Consider the following 21625-nt stretch of genomic DNA (forward strand, 5'->3'; position numbering starts at 1 on the left):
CGCTTTGTTAGATTTTGCAGAGGCTCTTGGCCCAGGTAGATTTATTGTATAAACAAAGCCGAATGGGCAAATAAGCAAAATGTCGGGAAGATAGGCCAGAGGCGTGCCGGGAGGAGCTGAAAATTATTTATATTTGAGCTTATTTATGGTTTTCGGTCGGGGCACGGTTCGTTCTCGACTTGACCACTCGATGAGTCACTCCTGGTCTCCCGATCTGCTCCACATGTGCGGAAACTGAACTCCTTTTCCAGCAGCTCTTTATAGCTCGTATTGTTACTCGTTTCCATTTTTATTTTTTATTAAAAGTTGATTGATTTTATAGGCGCGATAAGTATATTGTAGTCGATTGGTTCGCTCAGTCGTGCCTCTCACAGATGACTAATGTCTCGGTGGGTCGATGGGGCTCCGGTCTTTTGGTAATGAATTTGTTTTCCGCTGGCCTGGCTCTGGAGATCTCTTTGTTGTACAGTATTGCTCGATCGGTGTTGAAAAGATAGTTATAAACACTCTGGGCTGGTCGTTGACACTGGACTTACAGAGTGATTGTGTGAAAAAGTGGTCTGATTTGTTTCGAAGCTTGTGGTTTAGTTCAAGAATAAATATTTATAACCAATTGGATCTTCCTAAGTTAATATGCTATAGAGTTATTAGGCTCCACAGCTTCTTAGCCATTTTTAAGAAAACCCTTTTTAACGTCCCTCTATGATCCTTTCTAATGCAATCACCCACTTCCCCAGCTGTAACCTTGTACCTATTTCCAAAACATCGAATTGCTTTATGGCTACAATGTACGCTTATTGCTTTGTTTAATTAATTTAACAGGCAAATGGCAAATGGAGACCATAAATAAAGTCTGAAACTAATTGCTGACACAGTTACCGAGACAACACAAAGGCATGGGGATCAATTGGCGTGGGCGCTGCTGACAGCCAAAGATCAGAACGTGGCCAAGAGGTTGTTGGTTTGACGGGGAGCACCACCTGCGATTGGAAGCGGGGAGCACGTGCTGGTCGGCTCCCAAAAATTCAATTTCCATGGAAATCAAATCAAACAAAAAGAAACAAATTTTCAGTAGCACCCATCAGAGATAAGTCCAGTTTTCAGATGCCTTCGAGATAGAGGCAAGACTAAAGTTCAGCTTTGGGCACAAAGTTTCTCTAGCTGAGGACGGCTGGCACAAGCCATAAATATTCCAGGCAGACAGTCCAAATCAGCTGAATCATCATCTTCAATACCATCATGATCCACAATTACAATGTCTGGGCCAAGAATAAGCTCTCTGGTGGCTACGAACGCCCCTTTAAAGAAAAAACGCCCACTTTAGGCACCTTCGTGGGCACGAGTCCAAGTAGCCAAGATATTTTGTTTCGAATGTTTTTTAATTAAAAAAGATGCACACCGGCGCACAGAGCACACAAATGTCTGACAAATCTAAATAAAATAAATGACTTTTACTCTTGAGAGCCCAAAGCTTCGTTTTCTTTTTAGCCTTTGGCGGAATAAACCAAGTCATGGTTGGAGTTGAAGTCGCTTTTAAAGTCAAATTGGTTGAAAAAGTTTTAAATGGTCAAGTAAGATGTTGGTACTCGTAAAGAGTAAATACATTTCTTTTATAATTATGTTATTATTGATTCCCTATCTATTAAGTAATATTAAGTAAGACCTTTTAAGAGAGCAACTACAGAAACTGGTAAGAATATCAATTTCTTAAGACAGCAACCAATAACATTGCTGGGTTTTTTGACTCTTGTCTGGGCGTTTTTCCAACAAATGGCCAAAGCCAGAGGCAACAACGAAGTACAACTGTTCCACAACTGTTTTGGCCATCGTCATCATCGTCAGAGCTGAGTTTGATTTTTTTTCTGATTTCTGGCTTGATGGTGGACCCGAGCGCCTGCGCAAAAGCCGTGTTTCTGCCTTGGCACGTGCGCTGGAGCACAGCCCCAAGACCAAAGCGAACTACAGGCTTCATTTGGGATACCCTGTAATTGTAGAAGTGAAGAAGCTATAACTATTTTCATATACTACTTAAAAGCACTTTTATAAATACGATAGTAAACATTCTTAACTTTAAGTTTTAGACACTTCTCATGGGTTTTAAACATTGATTTTAATATCAATTTACTTTAAGAAGAAAAAGCAATTCGTTTCCAATTTCATCCACTGGCTTTAATTCGTTTCGTTTGGTTTGGTTTCGTTTCATTTCTGGTTTTGAAAAATGACATACAATGGGCTTGGGTTAAGTTTTGGATTCGAGTGGTGTGGAGTGGGTTGGGTTTTGGGGGCATTTGGGCTGGAAAATCAACTTGTTTGTGTGTTGTGTGCCGTGGAGCTCAGGTGTTGGTCGCCGGATTGGATTGGAGTCGACTCGAGTGGAGTGGAGTCGAGTGGAGTTGGTGTTGGAGTTACTGCCACCGTTTGATGACTCTGTTTCGACTCAGTCTCACTTCGGGGCTTGATTAATTTACGACCTAAGGTCAGAAGATTGTGTACAAAGGGTTTAACTTGTCGCTAATCGGTCAAGGTTTCTATTGTTGATTCCCAAACCGATGAACCCCGAACACCTCGGGCCATAAAAACCAATTGCGGCCGCAGTTAGGCTCCATCTAAAAATACAGTTACCAGATGCCAGAGCCAGATTAAGACCAGCATCTCCTCAGCCCCAGACTTCTGTGCTTTATCCTATTTCAGTTTCTGTTCTGAACTGAGCTGAGCGGGGCTGTTCATGGCAAATTTAAAATTTACCAGCCGCACGCCAACATCTCTCAACACCTGCTTCGGATCTGGTTAGAACTGTGTCCTAATCAAAACATTAAAACCTTTTGGCATGCCTGCAAATTGGAAGGAACTGTCCGCCTAATGAGGCTCCAATCCACTTTAATGAACTGCAATTGCTTATGAAGAAATAAGCCATGATCTCTGCTGCATCTAATGAGTCGGCCAGGTCGGCCAGGGAGTTCGGTAATTGATTGCACCGAGGAGGATTCTGCGACTAATGATCGGATGGGAGCAGAGGTGTGGGGGTCGGCTAATAGGAGCTACAATCAAGGAGCCAATGTTCAAAGGCGTATCTTAAGGATACTTAATACCGAACTAACACGCAACCTCAATTAGGATTACGATTTTTTGTGAAACTCTTTTGTTCAATTAATAACTTAGAATAGGGATAAGTATTGGATTAACTTTTTCTAGCTAAATGACGTACTTAAAAGTGCTCAACCACCTCTTGATTTACACACAAATCTGTATCGAACTTTTAGTGCTCCTGTCAGAATGAACTCTTTTGTTTAAGATGCCATTAAAATGTTTTCTACTTAACATAAATTCCCCCAGACTCTTGGCCCCGCTTTCCCAACGAGATCGACAAAAGCCGAGCATTAAACGAGATTATTTGACTACCAGTGTTGAACCCATTGTGGTCATGGTTGGCTCAACTCCCTCAGAAAACTCGGCAGGCAGAATTTATGGCCCTTAGAACACATTTTCAGACACGGCGACAGGCGACAGCCAGGGCCTGAGACTCTGATTTGGACTCGGAATTGAATTTGGAATTGGAAACGGAATCTCAGGCTGTGACTTTGCCTGATCGGCAGGAACTGGTTACTGGTTACTGGCTGGTGGTTGCCTGCTGGGGCTGTTTGGCCCAGGGAAGTGCTACCGTCTTACACAGATACTCTCACGCACACGGACGCAGACTGTCAACCACACCTCACCTAACCCCAGATCACCCCGAGCCGGGCTGGCGTAACCCATAATTTTAACACCAATAATAAAGAGAGGAACAACAACAAAAACGAGATGCAGGTGTGCATCAAGTCCGAGTCGCAGTAGCGAACTCAGTTCGTGTATCTTGACATCTCTCAGTTACAGATACAGATACAGATACAGATACACAGTCGTAGCTCGCACCGCTCGCACTGGATCATAAATTTACGTTTGAAATTGTCTGAAATCGAAAAACCAGTTTTCGCCCAAAGTTACAAAAAGGTTTACCATTAGCTCCGTAGAAATTTGGATTCCCCGTTCGTTATATCCGCTCAAGAGTCTATACTTCTGTATAGAACTGTTAAGTTTAGAAGTAATTTAAGAATAATAAGAGTGTAATGAACTTGAACAAGGGAAGTGGGCAATTATTAGAAAATTATTTGAGCGGATGATATTGTATTTTTGTCTAATACATCCTGTGTAAGATTTTCTTGAAGGGTCAGAGGGTTAAGAAATATTTGTAAAATATTTTATTCTAATTTTAAATCGAATCGGCCAACCTGACCTGATTGTTATTCGGTTTCAGCCCACATAATTTCGCTTTTTACATTGACCCACTTTCGAAAGGCAACTGTAAAATTCTGACAGCTCAGTTAGCTGATTTAAAGGCACCTGGACCGCAGGCCATAAAATGCAAAAGGCGTCATCCCCTCACTGAGACAGTCAGCAAGATTAATTATCGCATTAATTAACTGACCTGAAAAAACGAAAGTTTTCGCCACAAAAATTACTCATAAGCAGGAGCAGGATGAATGCGATGACACTTCTCTTAGAATATATTATATATCTTTGAAGGTATTTCTCGAGGACTAAAATATAACTATTTAAGGAGAATTTCTATTATAGTTTTCTGGAAACTGACTCACCTAGAAGCAATGTCTGCCAATTTCCGCTGCTCATTGTCGCGGATCCGTTCCAGGACATCGTAAAACATCGGGCAATGCCAAATACATCAATTGACTTTATGGCTAGAAAATACCTCAAGGGATAGACTGATGCTGATGCGTTTGGGTACGGGGCTCACAATTAAAAGTTAATAGCCAAGCGACACGGTTAATCAGCGAGAAAATTGCACGGACCCACAACAGGAGCCGAACTGGAATTGGCCGAATGCAATGGAACAATGCCTGCCGGCCACAAATATTAATCATGTGAGCACTTAATTTGACACTTGGCCATAATGGAAAGCACTCGTACTGAGGCCGGACTGTGGTCTACTGGATGTGGAGGGCACTGTAGCTGGAGTTGGAGTTGGAGTTGGAGTAGGAGCAGGAGCCGGAGACGGAGACCCGTCACTAATCACCAACGGGAACAACTTTAAAGTGGCCTGTCTGTGACCGTGTCTTATTCTCTTCCACCAACAGCAACATCGGCAACAGCAACTGCCACCTGCCTTACGCAATTAAGCCAAAGACAGCGCTGGACAAAGACACTAGAAAAAAATCATTATATTATAGAAATATTTATGAAAGGTATAGAAAATATTACTCTTTTGATACTCCTAAAAACGTAAATCTTAATAAAAAATAGCCATACCTTTTAGAATTGTTTTGTTTTCAGTGTAGAGACGCACTTGGAAGGCAAAAGGTTCACTCTGGGTCCCCACAGTAATTACTCAATGCCCCGAACTGGTTCTCCTGTTCTGCGTGTGTAAGTCAAGTAGCTCGGCTCAGCCAGATTACAGAAGACATGCGGACAAAAAACAGAATATATCTGAAACTCAAAAAAAAAAAAAAATAAAGAAACGATCAGAGCTTTTTCTTTGGCCACGAGAACCCTTTCAGTAATAACTACAGCCCGGAGAGGGGGTGGACAGGGTTCGAGGCTCTGATAAATATTTATGTGTCATTAGTCGGATGCCCGGGCAGTCATCAGGTGGATGCATTGAAATGCCTCTTTCTTGTTTTCGCTGTCGATGTTCCCGAGTTATTTATTACACAAACGGTAGCCAGGGATAAGAGGTGGAATGATCTTAACGAGGTTTTTTAAATTTTAGTTTAACACAAGTGGTATTATTTATGCTACTAATAAATAAACTTATCTGTAGCTGAGTTCATAAACCAAAAGGGCATTTTCTCTTCTGCATATCTCTAAGTATTGTTTGCCCCACCTGCTGTGGCGGAATGTCAAGACCAACGGATTGATTCCCTGCCAAGACATATGCCAAATCGGTAACCCAAAAATGGACCTGGGACCTAGGATGGCAACACGAGTGGCTGCTGGCCTGCCTCAAGTGGGCATTTGAGTGGCACGGACCAAAGGCCGGGAGAGAAACAGAAACCGGGAGACGGCATCGTCTCATGTGTCACAGGCCCCGGACTCGGGCCCGGCAAAGTGAGAGGATGACACATGCCTCCGGATTGTTAAGTACGCTTAGGGCAGATTAACTTAACTGTGCATAAAATGCAGCACACTCCAAACAACAAAAAATGTGAAAAGGGAAAAAATAGAGAAAAGTGCAGGAATGTCGCCGCGAGACTGTGAAACAAAAGTAAGAACTGTCCAAGTATGCTGGAGTGGCTGTCAGGGGAAATATCGCTGGAATGTGTAAAAAGTCATGCATAAAATTAGTTTCAACTTGGGTGACGATTCCCGCTGCTTCCAGCCCTCCCATCCCATCCTGATTTATTTTCAACAAATGCATTTTTAACACTTGGGCAACACGTGCGTTCCAGGAATATTTTGCCTCTCAAGTGCACGCCTCTAATTCCCTTTCCAAACTGTTGGCGTTTGCAGTTAAAAAACCATAAAAAGTATTCTTGTATTCGACAATTTTGATAAATATGACAGGTTCAAGAGGCACGAAATATAATACGATAACTATTTGGCTAAAAATATCAAATAATATTTCTCATAAAGAACTACTAGCCAAAAAATCGCAACTAAAAGACCTCCTAATGAATACTTCCCATACAATTACTTGGGGGTTCCACCTGATTGATTTTCCTAATTAATAATACAAAGAACACAATTTCCCACGCAGAGTCCAGAAACTATATAAATAATTATAATCTAAATGTGTTTACAAGTTCTTCAAGAAACTCCGCCTAAATTTCATAATCACTCAAGCTCGACCGAAGCGCAATGATGCGAAAAGAAGACTTCGGGTATTCTTGATTTTTATTAAAGACATTATAACAATTTCCATTGAAATCATATTTTTTGGAGAATCCTTAAGTTTGTGGTTAAACACACCCAAAATCCCTTAAGATTCTGGAAAGTAACCTGCAGTTGCGCACTCAGCCATGGCAATGGGCAAATTAATTTGTTTGCTGTGCACTTCTTTTTCAGATATTCTTTTCGCTTTTTATTTTCAAGACCCCTGTCATGTGCATTCGATTGTTAAATGAGAATAATACCCACCAACTTACAAGCGTTTTCACGCCATTCTGAGCACTTGCGGAGGAGTTGGGAACCCCATTATTCTACATCTTCAAGAATTTGGGGCCGCCGCACCCAACTGAGGCTTGATCGTTTTGTTTATTTAAGAAAATGTGGAAAAATCAGCAATGTGTGAGAATTAAATTGTTTAACAAATTGTACAAATATCATTTGGAGGTAGAGTCGCAATCGAGAACTTGTGATCAGACTGTCCTAGCTTCCGGTAATTAAAATCAAGGGGGTATATGATTTCTAGTTTCTTTATGGGAATATATGTTCTTCTTTTGTTTAATATTTAGAGCAGATATCAAAGTTAAGTCTCTCCCCTTGAACCACAAAAATAATTTTTTTAATAAAAGAGAACCAGACTCCAAAAATACGTGCTTGACCTATATAGCTGACTTTCCCTTTTTCGGTAATCACGGAACCGCAAAAATATGGCAAGCTCTTCCAGGTGGATCTCCAAGTGATTAACACCCGAGGGATTCGGTGATCATTAAGGAATACATAATCCAATTAACACTCGGGCGGCGGGAGAGGGACAGGACGAGACAGGATACCCTCCACCTGTTGGCGAGGCAAACAAAAGGATTCAATATTTTGTTGAATCAACGAACCAGAAACATTTCGATGACGATGAACCTGCTAAGAACTTAAACAAACAAGTGATCACGATCTCTGTTTTGAGTAGCAAGGTGGGCGGGGGTGACATGGATCGCCAACATTTACTTTTACTCTCAATTGTTGCCTGGCTCTGGTCCTTTTCTGATATCTGATCCGATCTCCTTTGAGATAAAAGAAATGCCAATTCTACTTAGAAAATGACACGCAAATGGCAAAAAATAAAGGAACCGTAGAGAACATGGAAACCCAAAATGGAATGGAATGGGATGGGGGGAAAAGGTTTCGGCCGGGGATTATCCCCGACCGAGTCCTCATCAATATGTCTGCAATTAAGTTGGGCACGAATTCGTTATTAGGGGTCAGGCAATTGATAGCGATGCTCGGCATTCAGCGCACAAATTGCGTGAGGCACAAAAGCAACAACCGTGATCATTACACGAACAGGATAACCTGTGCAGGTCGCTCCTCCACTCCGGCCTATGCAGATCAGGCCGGAGGAGGAGGAGGAGCTCAGCCGAATTGATCTCCCTCACATAATGGCTGCATATGCATGAATTGGGCTCTGATCGGTACACTGAGCTACACTTGTTTCAGAAGAGTATATTTCTAGGAGAGTATGTGTACCATTTCAAGGAGTTTCTGATAGTACTGATAGAAGGGTAAAGTTAGTCCCCATTTTTTCCAGTGCCGGCCTAGTTCGATACAGTGTACACAAATAAAAAGGGAAAATCGCTTACCGATCGTGGAGCATCTGCAGGTCGATCTGCAGGAGGGCCGAGGAGCAGCTCTTAACCCTGTGCTGTCATTGTCATTGAACGGCTGACAGTTGCACGAATGTAATTGGCAGTAGGCGCGAATGCAGAACGCATGAAAAATAGAGGCGTGTGAAAATGATCCACTGCGATCGCATCGACATCCTTACCCCGATCCCAATAACGTGAGAATTTCCATTTAAATCTGCTGAACAAAACTGAAGAAATTTGCTAGCGTAAGGGCTCCGGTCTTTGGGGTGATCAGCGCTGCGTAAAATTTGATTAGATCGAGTATACATTGTTAAATGATTGATGAAAGGTGCAATTTACTTGAAAAGGAAACTCAGTTTCTAACTCTGCTTAAAAATGAGCGTAAATTTTCAAACTAATTGGTATTTGTAGGTAATTCCGTAACTGCCATAAGAAACTTTATCTGGGGAATCACACAAGCTGCGATTTACTTCTTTTATCGATTTATTAAAAAGTCGATAGCCTCTTACATAACCATTTGAAACAATGAAAATGGAACACTTACTTTTGGAGACTCTAGGAAAATTTTAAAACTAAGCAATCGTGTTGTTTTCAGACGTCAGAAGCAGTATAAGCAGAAAGTTCATTCATTCATTCTGTGAAAATTGTTGTTTCCGTAAAGTAGAAATATTGAGAAGAAAAAATTCAGTATATATTTTAATATATTCTTGAAAAGCAATTCACTTCCGGTACAATCGATATTTTAGCTCAGATTTAACGTACGCATCTTTCATCTCTAAAAGCTTACAGAAAATTTTTGATTTATTCAAACTTTCCGGAAATCTTATTTTTTATAGGAGAACTAATAATGGAATCCACTTGCGGTATTTTTGATTTGCCTTTGGAGGTCCTGCTGATGGTGTTCAAGGAAGTGAAAGCTGAGAAGGATAAGCTGAACCTGGCCCAGGCTCACAAGGTCTTTGGAACTGCCTTTGCAATGGACGCTGGCAGCACTTACAGGAAAATCATGTTCGATGAACGCCCCATCCAGGAGTGGAAGATCATATTGCCCCTATGTGGCGCTTCGGTGTTGCGAATCGTAACCAAGAACGTGAGGACTACCGTGAAAGTGACAAAGTTGGCTTCCGAGTTTTGTCCGAATTTGGAGGAGTTTTTCATACCCGTACGCAGTCATTTCTGGAACCACGTGACTCCAGTGCTATCGACCATGAAACGTCTCAAGTGGATCGGGTTAACCAACAACTATGAACGCGTCAAGGTGGTCAAGACCTTGCGAATGCTTCCCAATCTGAGATTCTTGGATTTGGCAAAGTTTTCCCTTCCAGATAGTGAGTGGAATCCAATAGAAACGAACAGATAACCATGATTTTATATATTTCAGTGATGGCCCTCAAGGAATTGGTGGATTTGGAGTCCATTTCGGTTGTAAACGGACGTAAGGAGTCTGTCGATCTTTACCAGATGTGTTCTGGGATGAAGAATCTAAATGGCATAGATATGAGGTATGTGGATATACGTATTCCTAAGGAGGAGCAGGATACGGCTGTGTGGCCCAAGATGGGCTTCATTCGAATTGGTTACGGGAAATTCCACACCCAGATGCCGTTTATGCCAGTTTTGAAGTATCTGACTATAGAAAGTACTCACCCCACCATGAAACTAAACCATATATTAGGCACTTCTGTTATTAAATACGAAAATAGCTTGGAATATCTTCGGTTTTGTCCAGAAACCGACCGGAATCTCGACAAAGCCGGAGCAGTTGCTTTATGTCACCTTAAGGCACTCAAAATTCTAGAGTGCCGGCTGGAAAATGATGAGATCATCGGGTCATACATCATTCAACTGAAGAAACTTGAACATCTTAATCTTCAACACTCCACCAAGGTGACCAATTACGGAGTTCTTTTGCTCTTGAAGCATTGCAAGAGGCTGCGGAAGCTTAATCTTTTCGGTTGCACCAACATAAACCGAAATTTGCTTGGACCAGCAACTCATATCCTGTTAAGGAACGGTGTTAGGCCAGATAATCCTTTGGTTGTCCAAGTTGGTCGCGAATTCGGAGCCAGACCTCCGAACCGTGTCCTACAACTTCCTGAATAATCAGCTAATGTTGATGTAACTATGTTTCTTTATGAAAAACTTTTAGATGTTGGCTATATTTCCCGACAATTTTAACCATGTTTTTAAATTCAGAAAAATCGTAAAAAATTTAAAATTTTTATCATCATTTTTAGAGTAATATCTTTATAAGAATCGAATAGACTAGAGAGTGATTGATCTCTTTGAACAACTTATGTTGGAAAATCAACTATAATTGAAACAAGAAATCTTAATAAGGAATGATCTATTATCACTAATATGTAACAGAGTTTTAAGAATTTAATACTATGAATCCTCATATCTTTGAATCTTTGTACCTTTGGATAATGAAAGAAAGATAAAAGATAGTTACATTGGAAATTATAGCCACCATAAAGAAACAAGTTATATCTAAAGCGAAATTTTATCAAAAACATGTTAATATGAAATTTGTTCAACCTTTTAAAGAGTCGCCCCATAACTGTGAGACCTGAAAACGTAAGCTTATTGTTTTCAATAAAAATTAAACTTGGGATGACTCGAAACATTTGCATCTCTTATTATTAATTCTCTTAACCGTCTATGGGCTCATATTTTGGACCACTGACTTGGCCAAAAATAGCCAGAATCGTCGGGACAACAGCCAAGCATGCAGCACTGCCCAGAAAATAAAAGAGATCGGAGAAGGTAGGGGCAAGATAAGTCGGGCCAGACACGCCAGACACTCTGGCGACGCCTTGAGAAATTTTCCTTCGTCTTCTGAGCGTTCACAATAATAAAGAAAATAAATATAACAAAAAGAAAGAAAAAATACAGCCCAGAAATACACACACGCTTGCGTCGAAAGGGAACCAGAAGACGTACAACAAAATAAGACCATAAATGCATTTTAACAAAAGGCAAACCAAGAAGAGCCAATGAACCTAAAGAGCAAAAAAAAAAAAACATTTTTTTTTTAACGAAAACCAACAGAAAAAATAAAGAACCAAAGCCCCAAACCAAAGACCATAAATAAGCCGACTTCGGCTTCGTTGCGCATGCGCCGCAGCGTTTCTGGCTGCACTTCAACTTGAGTCTCTGTCTGTTGAGTCTCCAGCCTCTTCCACGTCTGCGCCGTGGAGCCCCTATCTCTCTTCTCGCCATCTGGAGGTAGAGCCCCTTTGGTAATCTCGGATTGTTCTTTCGAACAGTGGGAATCCGAACTCTGGTTTAAAACTGTATTTTGGCTAAATTTTAATTCATGAATTATTGTACAAAAAGTGGTATTTTATTGTAAACATAATCGAATGCCTAAATATAAATATTTCTTAAATGATTCTAAAGCCTAATTTCAGAGAATTAATAAGTCGTTTTAGATAGTTTTTTGTAACGCCTCTACCTGTGCAGCCAGCCGATTTATGCCAATGGAATTTCAACAGCTCGGACACACTTTTCTAGTGCAATTTTTCACTAATGATGACTAATTCACTTGCTGGTGGGCCCGAATGATTCACGCATTTGCCGAAAGGTGCGAAATGCCAAACACAGGTGGCCGCCCTCTAAACAACACTACTCGGCCGAAAAACTTGCAGCTGGTGTCAGTGGGCCATGTTAACATTGTTCTTCTGTCACCAGACATTAATCTTATTTTTTACGTGACATGCTGGTCGAATTACAATCAAAATCCAATTATGTGTTATCAGTAGAAGATCTGAGAGCAAGTCAGAGTTCAAGTTGAATATGTAGAAATTCAAGAGGAGGAAATGGTTTTCTAGCCCGAGGCGCAGTTTCAGCTGTTAATTTGAAAATTAGATAATTGGGACTGGAAAGAGGCTGGAGCTGAAAAACGAAGCGCACACAAAACACTTGACCCAATTCGATGCTCGAAGACCCTTCAGCCAGAGAAACACCACACTCGAGCATTTGAAACTTTCGAATTGGGGATATTGGAGACTGTTTATAGAAGAGTTTAGGTTTAATAGGCCTTAAAAAGTACATTCGAGTCTTTATTATATGCTACGTAGCCCCAAAGATCCTATTCTCTTGTAATAATTACAAAAACTGGTATTTTCAATCCATATCTCCAATGCACTTGCTGGTCCAGCGCAATGCCAAATTATATAGCAGCAGCCAGCAGCGACAAGTGGAACTTTTGCATAACAATTTAATTAAAGTTTGCAAAAAGCCTGAGCGTAGTAGAAAAAAAAGAAACCTAGCCAAAAAGCCGCGAAAACTTATAGCTTAAAAGGCAATCACAAAGGCCAGGATCTTAACTGGCAGCCAAAGCAACAACTTGGCTTGAAAATAAACTTTAATTATTTATGAAGCGATTTTTAAAGCTTTATATTTTAAAGAGTATTAAAAGGTTGATTTCTTAAATAAGCAAATAGTTGGAAAAGAGAAAAGGGTAGTAATTGTACTTGACCTGAATCCTAAAAACATATTTTAGACTAAAGCTATACATCATGAACTGATGTCGAAATACACAACCGGTCGATATCCACGAGTTTGGCCACTTTTGGGCTGCATTCACGCATTGTCTTTGGTGGAGTGGAAGCCGCCAGGCTGTCTAAGACCAGTAGTAGGCCAACCCACCGACTAACCAGGCATCCAACCAAACAACCATCCAGCCAGCAATACAAACCAAACCCAGTTGAAACCAGGGCCCAAAGCAGTTGACTTTTTGGCGTATGTTGCAAACAGATCCTCGCCATAATTGGAAGCAGTCGCGCGGAACTTGTTCAGCTCAAGTGAGTAGCAGCAACAAATTATATTTTCACTGAAAAAAAATAATTAATTAAAAGGTTTATCTATCTATCTTTTTTATATACTTAAAATCTTTTACTGATTGAAGCTATTCCATACTTTAAGATACTACTGTAAGTAACTCTTTAATAAAAAGTAAAATAATATTGTAATACCTTTACTTTTCCCTCAGTGACACCTCAGAGTCTCCTCCTCATCGGCTTCTGGTATCTATTGACCCAGTCGATCAGTCAGTTACTAAGTCAAGTTAGTGGGAATGTAAATATGGCAAGTGGATTGGCCTGCGATGGAGTGGAGAAGAGCACTTTTACTTTTGCCCGGCAGATTGTTGGCCACCTTTGGTATTCTTGTTAATGCGACAGGTTGCCAATCGCTTGGTTATGTTCCCGTGCCCTCCCTCTTTTAAGCTGTATCCCCGAGGTTCTTATTGGCCTGGCCAATTGACACCTGGATGTTAATGGCCCACTGGAACGGCGAGCATAGCTCGGCTTAATGCTTAAATCATGTCTGAGAAAATTATCTTTGCAGTTAAATGATAAAACGCGTACAAAGAGGCAGCCGAACATCCTACACAATACGGGTATATCGAATTAATCGAAATGATCTTTTGGCTTTCCTTAAAAGGTTAAATACAAGCTGTGCGACAAAATGCTTACGATTGAGGCTGGCAGACAAAAGGTAACCATTGTTTCTTACTTTGGAATTGATGGCATTGTTAAGGTTTTTTGCTATATCCACTTTTAATTTTCCTTCAGTTTAAAATATGCTATTAAACTGAAACTATTTTGTATAATTTTTAGAGTTTGTAACCTTACACAAGCTGATCCTTGTCGTGAATCTTTACAAATAATTTTCTTCCTATCTCGATCCTATCCTGATCTGTATTTCCACCCTCAAATCTCGAAAACTACCACTTCAGTGATCCTAATCCGGTTTAACTTCCCTCTCATTAGCCCTGGGTCACACCTGAGTGAGTCTTTGACTGAAATTTCAGTTTGCAGGTGTTCGAATCGCCAATGAATCATAACTCTGACCCGCTTGGTTTTTTTTGGTAGCAGAGACAGAGATCGTAAAACTAGCTGAAGTCCAAAGAGATCATTTTATGGAGATATTAAAAAAGTTAAGAGACAAAGAAATGCCTTCTATAAAAGGGAGCTGCGAGCTGCGAATCCACCAACTATCAAAATAGGTGACAATCGAGGGATGTGAGGACAATGATGGGTCGTAAAACCGAAGACAGCGTGATAAATGCACTGGCAGTGGAGCCAGAAATTAACATGAGATTGTGAGACAAGACACGATCGCAGTCACTCCGTAATTGTCGGTTAGGGAGCGAAAAAGTGCCCTCGGTTTCTTAGGCCCTTGGCTCCCGGTCCCTGATCCCTGGACCCTATGCCCTTTTCCCATTATTATTCTCCCTCGTTACAAAGGGTCCCTGCACTTGTGCCCAGCACACTCTGCAAGTGTGTCTCCGGGTTCACTGAGCCCAAAAACCGTACTAGTTGAGTTGAACTTCGGTTCTGATCTGAGCTCAGCCACATGATCCCTTTTCCAGGGTCTTTGTTTTTACAGCGCGATAAGACCAGCCAGGCCATCGAAATGTGACCCATAGGTGCACTCTTGCTACCCTGGATAATTAGAATATTCCATGCTTCGATTAGGAATAAAGTTATTATTTAGAATTAAAACGGTTTGTAATTTTATGTATGGTTGAGATTAATTTATGATCGTAAAAAGAAAAATAATGATTTTGAAATGTATACAACTTGTATAATAAAAGAATGCCTTAGTTTTTTAGGTAATCCCTGACTTCGTTCCTTATTTATTTTGCTAGTTTTCCAAAGATTTCCACCCATAACCCAGGCCTGTCCCTTTCAGTTTGTTTATTTGTTTGCTTGTTTGTTTGTTTGTTGTTGGCGTAGGACTCGCGACGACGACGACGACCCTTTTGGCTAGCTGGCCCAAAGGTCCAACCCCTGCCTATTACCAGGCAGTACGATCCCCAGGCCCTGGCTCTGACTGACTGACAAGTTTCACCTGTCCGTATTTGTCCATGGGGTGATCTATCATGGACTGGCCAGACAGACCTGTCCAGTGGCTGTTTTCTTTCCTCCATTTTTTGTGTGTTGCCACAACTCTTGTATTCCTTCGTTCCAGCAGGGACTCTATTTCTTTTGCAGGGGGTTGACGTTTCTATTGCTCCGGAGATTTGCTGGAGGAACATTTGTTTGACTTGAGATAATGGGGCAGGCGCAAATACACACCATGTGCACATGCGGACTGCGATGTGGTAATCTAATAGGCTTCCCCAAACATTTGCCCTGCTCTGCTGACCCCTGAATAAATCAAGCAAGATCATGGTCCTCTGGCACTTGGAAAAAGGAACCAAGAATACAAATTATTCAGCTTAAGGCTGGCAAGTAGCTGGGCTCGGATTTTCTCGCCGTGTAGATGGTAAAGTGATATCCCCAGGCGGCCTCAAAACCCCAATCTTGCAGTCTCCCCCAGCCGGTGCTGTGTGTGCTCAACCCAGGCATTGAAAGTGAAATCATCTGGGGTCCGATCATGGATCGGTTCACGTTCATGACCGTCCATGCCGGACGGAGCTTAAAGGTAAAGATTCGACTTCGCCCGGAGGAACGTGCAACCTGCGTGCCCAGCAACTTGCCTCGGCGATAATGATTGACCCAAAAAGCGTGTGGGGTTCTCCCCGAAAAGTGAATGTCATTAGAAACATTTGGAGGCGCGTTTACAGATAAACCCGAAGCAGAAATAACGAAAATAAAAACTAAAGCACGCTGCAACAGCTGTCAAAGTGTTGCAGCAAAGCCATCAGGGGACAGAAGCAGAAGCAATCTTGAAGATACTCTATCTTTTCAACGTGATGAGGGATCTGTAGAAGCTAGGAATCTAAAAATATCTACATTTTATAATGAATAGTTACTTTAATTTTTAATATTATTTTCTTTATTGCTTCTACATTGCAAATACCTTTAACTTTAAGTTAATATTTCATATTTAAGAGTATCTTGATGTCATTATTCCCAATATGTCTTAACATATTGATAGATACTTTCTTTGGTTCGTATCTCGATCTTTTGCCACAGCCTGCTTATGCAAGCACACATAGATACAAGCACGCACACTCCCATACAGAAGCCAAATCCAAAAGGCCCCCAGCTTGGTTGCCCCAGATTCTGAGGTTCCCTCAGCCTGCTGCCCTTTTATTTTCTTTTTTTTTTCAGCCTCTTTTTTTATTTGGAGCTTGGCAGCAAATGCTTTCAATCGCTGCCTGCGATGATAGAACAAAAGTTTTGTTTACATTTTGTTTTGTAAACAAAGAAAAATTCAACACACATGAAAATGATGCACTTAAAGAAATTAACATTTAAATACAAAAAGGGTTAAAGGCTTAATAAATCATAAACTATATTGTTTACTTTTGACAGAATCTTCTAACTACAACCCTTTTGACATTAGCTAGAATTACTTAAATTAACTATCATTATATTTATTTCTTTAAGTTTATTTCTATATAGATTCTCAGATAGATGGGCCTCGATGTATATCTGGGCTCTGAGCAATCGAACACGACCACGACGACATGTAGCATTCTAATGGCCTGGACCACAACTCATCTGCCTCAGCTTTTGCTTCTGCCTCCGCTGATCATGTTCATTAATTAATGATCAGTCGTCGTCTGCTGTTGCATTTGGATCTTTATTGTTGCCCATGTTGTATATACATATATATTTTTTATGATGACCAGGCGTTGTGCTCTGTTTTGAGCGTATAATTTATGACACTTTTTTTGTGTGGCAAACGCGAATGTGGAACCAAGATGGCTCCCTCCGATCAGCTCCCAGAACAGCCCTAATGAAGGATTAGGCTTTTCATATTTCATGGATGATCTAATCATCTTTATTAATATTAATATTTTATGCTGATTATTCTAATATTTTTATAAACTGAACTGAAGAGTTTCATAGTGTATATCTTAAAATATAATTTATTCTAGTTTCCCCAACTTCTTTTGTGATAGCCTCCCCCTTCCGTAGAGCATCCCAATCCCAATCCCAATCTATCCCCATCCCCAGCCACCTGGCGAAAAAACCCATAGATCACAATAAAGATCTCGGTAACTGTCATGGATTACCATACAGTAGTAGTTGTTGAATCTTCGTCGCTGTTTGCCACATTAAACCTCAAAAGTAGACAACAAAATAAAAAATAAAAAAACCAAATTGATTGTTGTATCTGTTGGTGGTGGTGGTGGTGCACTCAAAAGATAGATTGCTCATAGATTTTCGAGGTAGAAAAGGGAAAATGAAATCGTGTTACAACAACGCCAACACCAACGATACGGGTTACCAAATGGCCAACGAGACGAGAAAAAAAAGAAACCAAAAGCAGAAAAAAGAAAAGAAGGAAAAAAAACTGTTGTAAAACGCATTTTGACTGACAGGTACCCATAGGTCTTGAACGGACGGATCCGGACAGCGGACGGACCTTCGGGGGCCCAACTGGAACTCCTCAATTTGATTGCACGAATCGGGGGGAAAATTGAGAGTGAAGGAGACAAAGGTAGGCAGAGATCGAAATAGAAGAACAGACAGGTCTGGGAAATCTAGCTAGGGATATTCAAAATATACTACTTATATTTAGAAAATTATTTTTTTTGAAAAAGATAGGTTTTAAAGTATTTTTAATACTGTTTTAAGTAACAATCATTTGAACAAATAACCCTCAATAGTTCAAAAAACTTTCTTTAAAAAAATATCCAACAAAAATTCTAGCTAAAATAAAAAAAAAAAAGGGCTATTTGGATATTTCTGAGGCTAGGGAAAAATAGGAGTGCTGAGACGCTGGCTCAATTTGAAAATCGACAAAACGTGCAACTCACATGTCATACACGCTTACGACGTCCGACTGAGCGACAGCCATCCCCCCATCCACACCGTTCCTTTTTCTACTCCCTCCTCCGGTTTCTACTCCCTTTCGAAAAAGGAGACAACAGCTGGACGTCGGATCTGTGGTGCTGGCTGGGTCTGTCTATATATTTGTATCTCTGTGTTTTGGAAGACTAAGCTGTGGGATTCAGGGTTAGTTCCTTCCTCTTTCTTGAACTCTACGATCTTGGTGTTCTGCGGCTTCTCTTGTTACATGACATTGAGGCGAAAAAAAGGCAAAATGTTGGCAAGAATTGGGCTCATACTTGCCAATCATACTCAGGCGTGGCTAAAATTTGACAAGTTCTAGAAGAAATTTCAAAGAAACATAAAATCAGCAGTTTACAGCAATTTAGTATTATGTTTGGGAATAAAAATGCCATTAGTAGTAAAAATAGTATGGGATGTGGTAATATAATGGTAGTAAAAATGGCATTAGTAGTAATCACGGTATTGGCGGTTAGAAAAGCAACAATTTCAAAAAGTGACTAGCCAATAATGTGTCATAGACCATATTTTGCAGGGTAAGAACCCTGTTGTTAATTAAAATCTTTTATTTTCTTTAAGAAAAGACACACTTTAGAGACCAAAACCCAAAAGAATCTAAATCTCTAATAAAGTTGATAAACCGAAATATTTAATCACAACAAAGACTCGGCCAGAGTACCACGATTCTCGCTTAGCGAACTGGAGAAAGGTGAGGTGTAGCTGCCACTCAGGTGAGATGGGGGGGAGAATCTGGAGTCGAAGCCCCAGGTTGTTTTTCTTTTATTCTGTGGTTTAAGATTCATACACCCATGTGCGAGTGTGTGCGTCCTGTTTATTTGTATTGTGGGTTTCGTCTTGAGCCGAGTTTGCTTTGCTTCTCCATTGGCTCTCAGGTCTACCTTTGCTTGCCTTTTTCTTGGGCCCTGGGCCCTGGACCCTGGGCCTACCTTTGTTCAGTGCGTGTGTCTTGTAAGTATTTTCCGTTAATATTGAACACCTGTACGAACATTTGAATTGTGCCCCGACAGTGACAATAACAATCAGCATAATAACTTTCTCAGAGACACCTTAAATACAGGATTCTAATGGGTGATATGGGATTATTGATGAATCGTTTAGAGCTGTTATCCAACATACTAATTAAAGGAGTTTCTGGAGTAAGAATTAACCATCGTTGCGATTATTTGAAGCTAGTAGATTATTTCGTTTCGGTCAAAAGCTATTAAATCTGATTCGAAAGAAAGCCAACGATCTGCAGATTGGCGAACAACAAGAGCAACCCGGGACAGTGGGGACTCGCTAGGGACGGATCCAGGGAAAGAAAGAAAGACGGCACGAGCGCATCAAATTAAGCAGGAAGAGAACTGAAGACCGAAGACACAGGACAGCAGCGTCGACAAGAGCAGAAAGCAAATAACAAATAAAATACATACTAAACCCCCTAACCAATGTAATTTGATACCGAAAATCATTATGCACAAGCATACTGACAAGATCTGAATATATATATTTTATGCATATATGTATTTCTATATATATGAATAAACAGAGCTCCCTTGGAGAGCCAGAGAGCCAGATAAAGAACGAAGCGGAGTCGACGACTAATTGCCATCAATTTTTGCATAAATCTTGGCAATATTATGCATGCAAGCCCACAGGAGAAAGGCAGTTTATGGGGGAGACTCGAGGAGGATCTGAACATGGCACAGTTAAATGCCCCAACAACACCGCACCCCACTTCAGGATTGCCCACAGAACGCTCCACAGGCAGGCAGGCAGGCAGGACGGGGGCTATGGTCGTGTGTATGGTTAACCAATCAAAAGGTTCTTCAACCCATCCCAGGGGTCTGGCACACGGCCCGATCTACGTAGCTAACCATTGCTAAAGTGGCACGATCACCGACATCATTATCATACATATACACACTCATACTTGTGCATTTGGGGTTTAGTCAACAGAGCCAACAAAGCCATCGTGTTGCAAAATCAAATAGAAAACAGGGAAGACACCATCTTTCATAAGCCAAGGCTTAGATACTCTCCTATACATACAATCTTCAATATTTTAAATTATAATATTATATTAAGATGATATAAACCAAACAAATGTATGAAAAATATTCATTTTTCTAAATATATCACTGAGTTATAAATTAATATTATATTAGAAATTTTATTATAACCTTTAAGCCCTTTAGGCCCTTTAAGCTACCACTTTAGTTAGATCTCAGAGGTGGGGTGACACAAAGGGAAGGCTCTACGAAGTCGTGGGGTAAACACGATTTGAAAATTGCGTACGCAGTATAGTAGTACGTACTATATACGTACGTACGCCGAGAACCCAAGTTCATTATGTCCATGAAGGAGTCAAAGGCAGAGACAGAGCCAGAGACAGAGTCGGATTCAGATTCAGATCCAGATCCAGTGTGTGGTACAGCTGGGGACAAAGCCACTGGTCTGTGTGTGCCACGAACCATGATCATTATGACGTAGTTGCGACGAAGACGAACGCAATCATGACGATCACCGACCTGATATCGTGGTAGAGTCCCAGTCTCAGTCAGAGCCAAAGTCAGAGTCGGACTCGGAGTCAGACTAGGCCCCAGGATAAGTTCAATGACTCTGGGCTAGAAGTTCATTGCAATCGTAGTTGGGACACACAGACCGGGACCTGGACTGGCACTGGCACTGGGACTGGGACTGGGACTGAGACTGGGACCACAACCACATGGGCTTCCCCCCTAAACCTCCCATACTATTCCGGCAATCTTCATCCTCCCTGCCCGAGCGTGTGTTGCACACTTTCTGTTTTATGCCACGGACAGAGACACGTCCCCAGGTTGAGTCCCCGAGACTTTTGCTGTTCTTCTGGTTCTCGACACTGGGAAAAAAGAACATATCTAATATTATTTATATTTTTACTGTAGCAATAAGTACTTTGAGTGAGAAGGACATTCTGGCTCAGTATTATCCCCTTAAGTATGCAACAAAAATTTTATTGGCTGGGGAAACCATTTTATTTCATAGAAAAAATTTAATAATTTTAGAAAGCAAAGTAAAGATCAGAAATAAACATTTGTGTTTAATTTTAATTATTTTATTTAAAAACTTTAATGTTAAATTAAATTTTAATATCATGAAAAGAACATTTGTTATTTATTTGGTATTATTTTCCACTACTTTTTAACCTATTTTTCGAACTGTTCGAAGTTTTAAAAATTTCTATGAAACCTTGTTATATTAATTACAGTATATTTTTTATCAGTGTTTCGTTTTGTCCTCCCCGTTTTGGCTGCCTTTTCGTATTCCTCCTTACACTTGTCCTAGAGCTCCCTCTTTGTAGTATTT

The 21625-nt window shown here is 40.7% G+C and overlaps 1 protein-coding gene across 1 annotated transcript; it reads left to right on the forward strand.

Moving 5' to 3' along the window:
- The first annotated feature begins 9120 nt into the window (after window positions 1–9120).
- Window positions 9121–13320, forward strand: LOC6506261. The gene is made up of 3 exons (XM_001958210.4): window positions 9121–9271; window positions 9350–9841; window positions 9895–13320. The coding sequence occupies exons 2-3, from the start codon at window positions 9361–9363 to the stop codon at window positions 10614–10616; spliced, it is 1203 nt and encodes a 400-aa protein (XP_001958246.1). The 5' UTR covers window positions 9121–9271; window positions 9350–9360; the 3' UTR covers window positions 10617–13320.
- The last annotated feature ends 8305 nt before the right edge of the window (window positions 13321–21625 follow it).

Source organism: Drosophila ananassae, chromosome 2R (genome assembly GCF_017639315.1).
Source record: "Drosophila ananassae strain 14024-0371.13 chromosome 2R, ASM1763931v2, whole genome shotgun sequence".
NCBI classification, from domain to species: Eukaryota; Metazoa; Arthropoda; class Insecta; order Diptera; family Drosophilidae; genus Drosophila; species Drosophila ananassae.

Bases quoted from the DNA above. Each gene is read 5' to 3' on its own strand.
- LOC6506261 (XM_001958210.4), top strand. From the start codon at position 9,361: ATGGAATCCACTTGCGGTATTTTTGATTTGCCTTTGGAGGTCCTGCTG. The intron at 9,842-9,894 runs GTGAGTGGAATC...TATATATTTCAG, and splicing joins AAAGTTTTCCCTTCCAGATA to TGATGGCCCTCAAGGAATTG.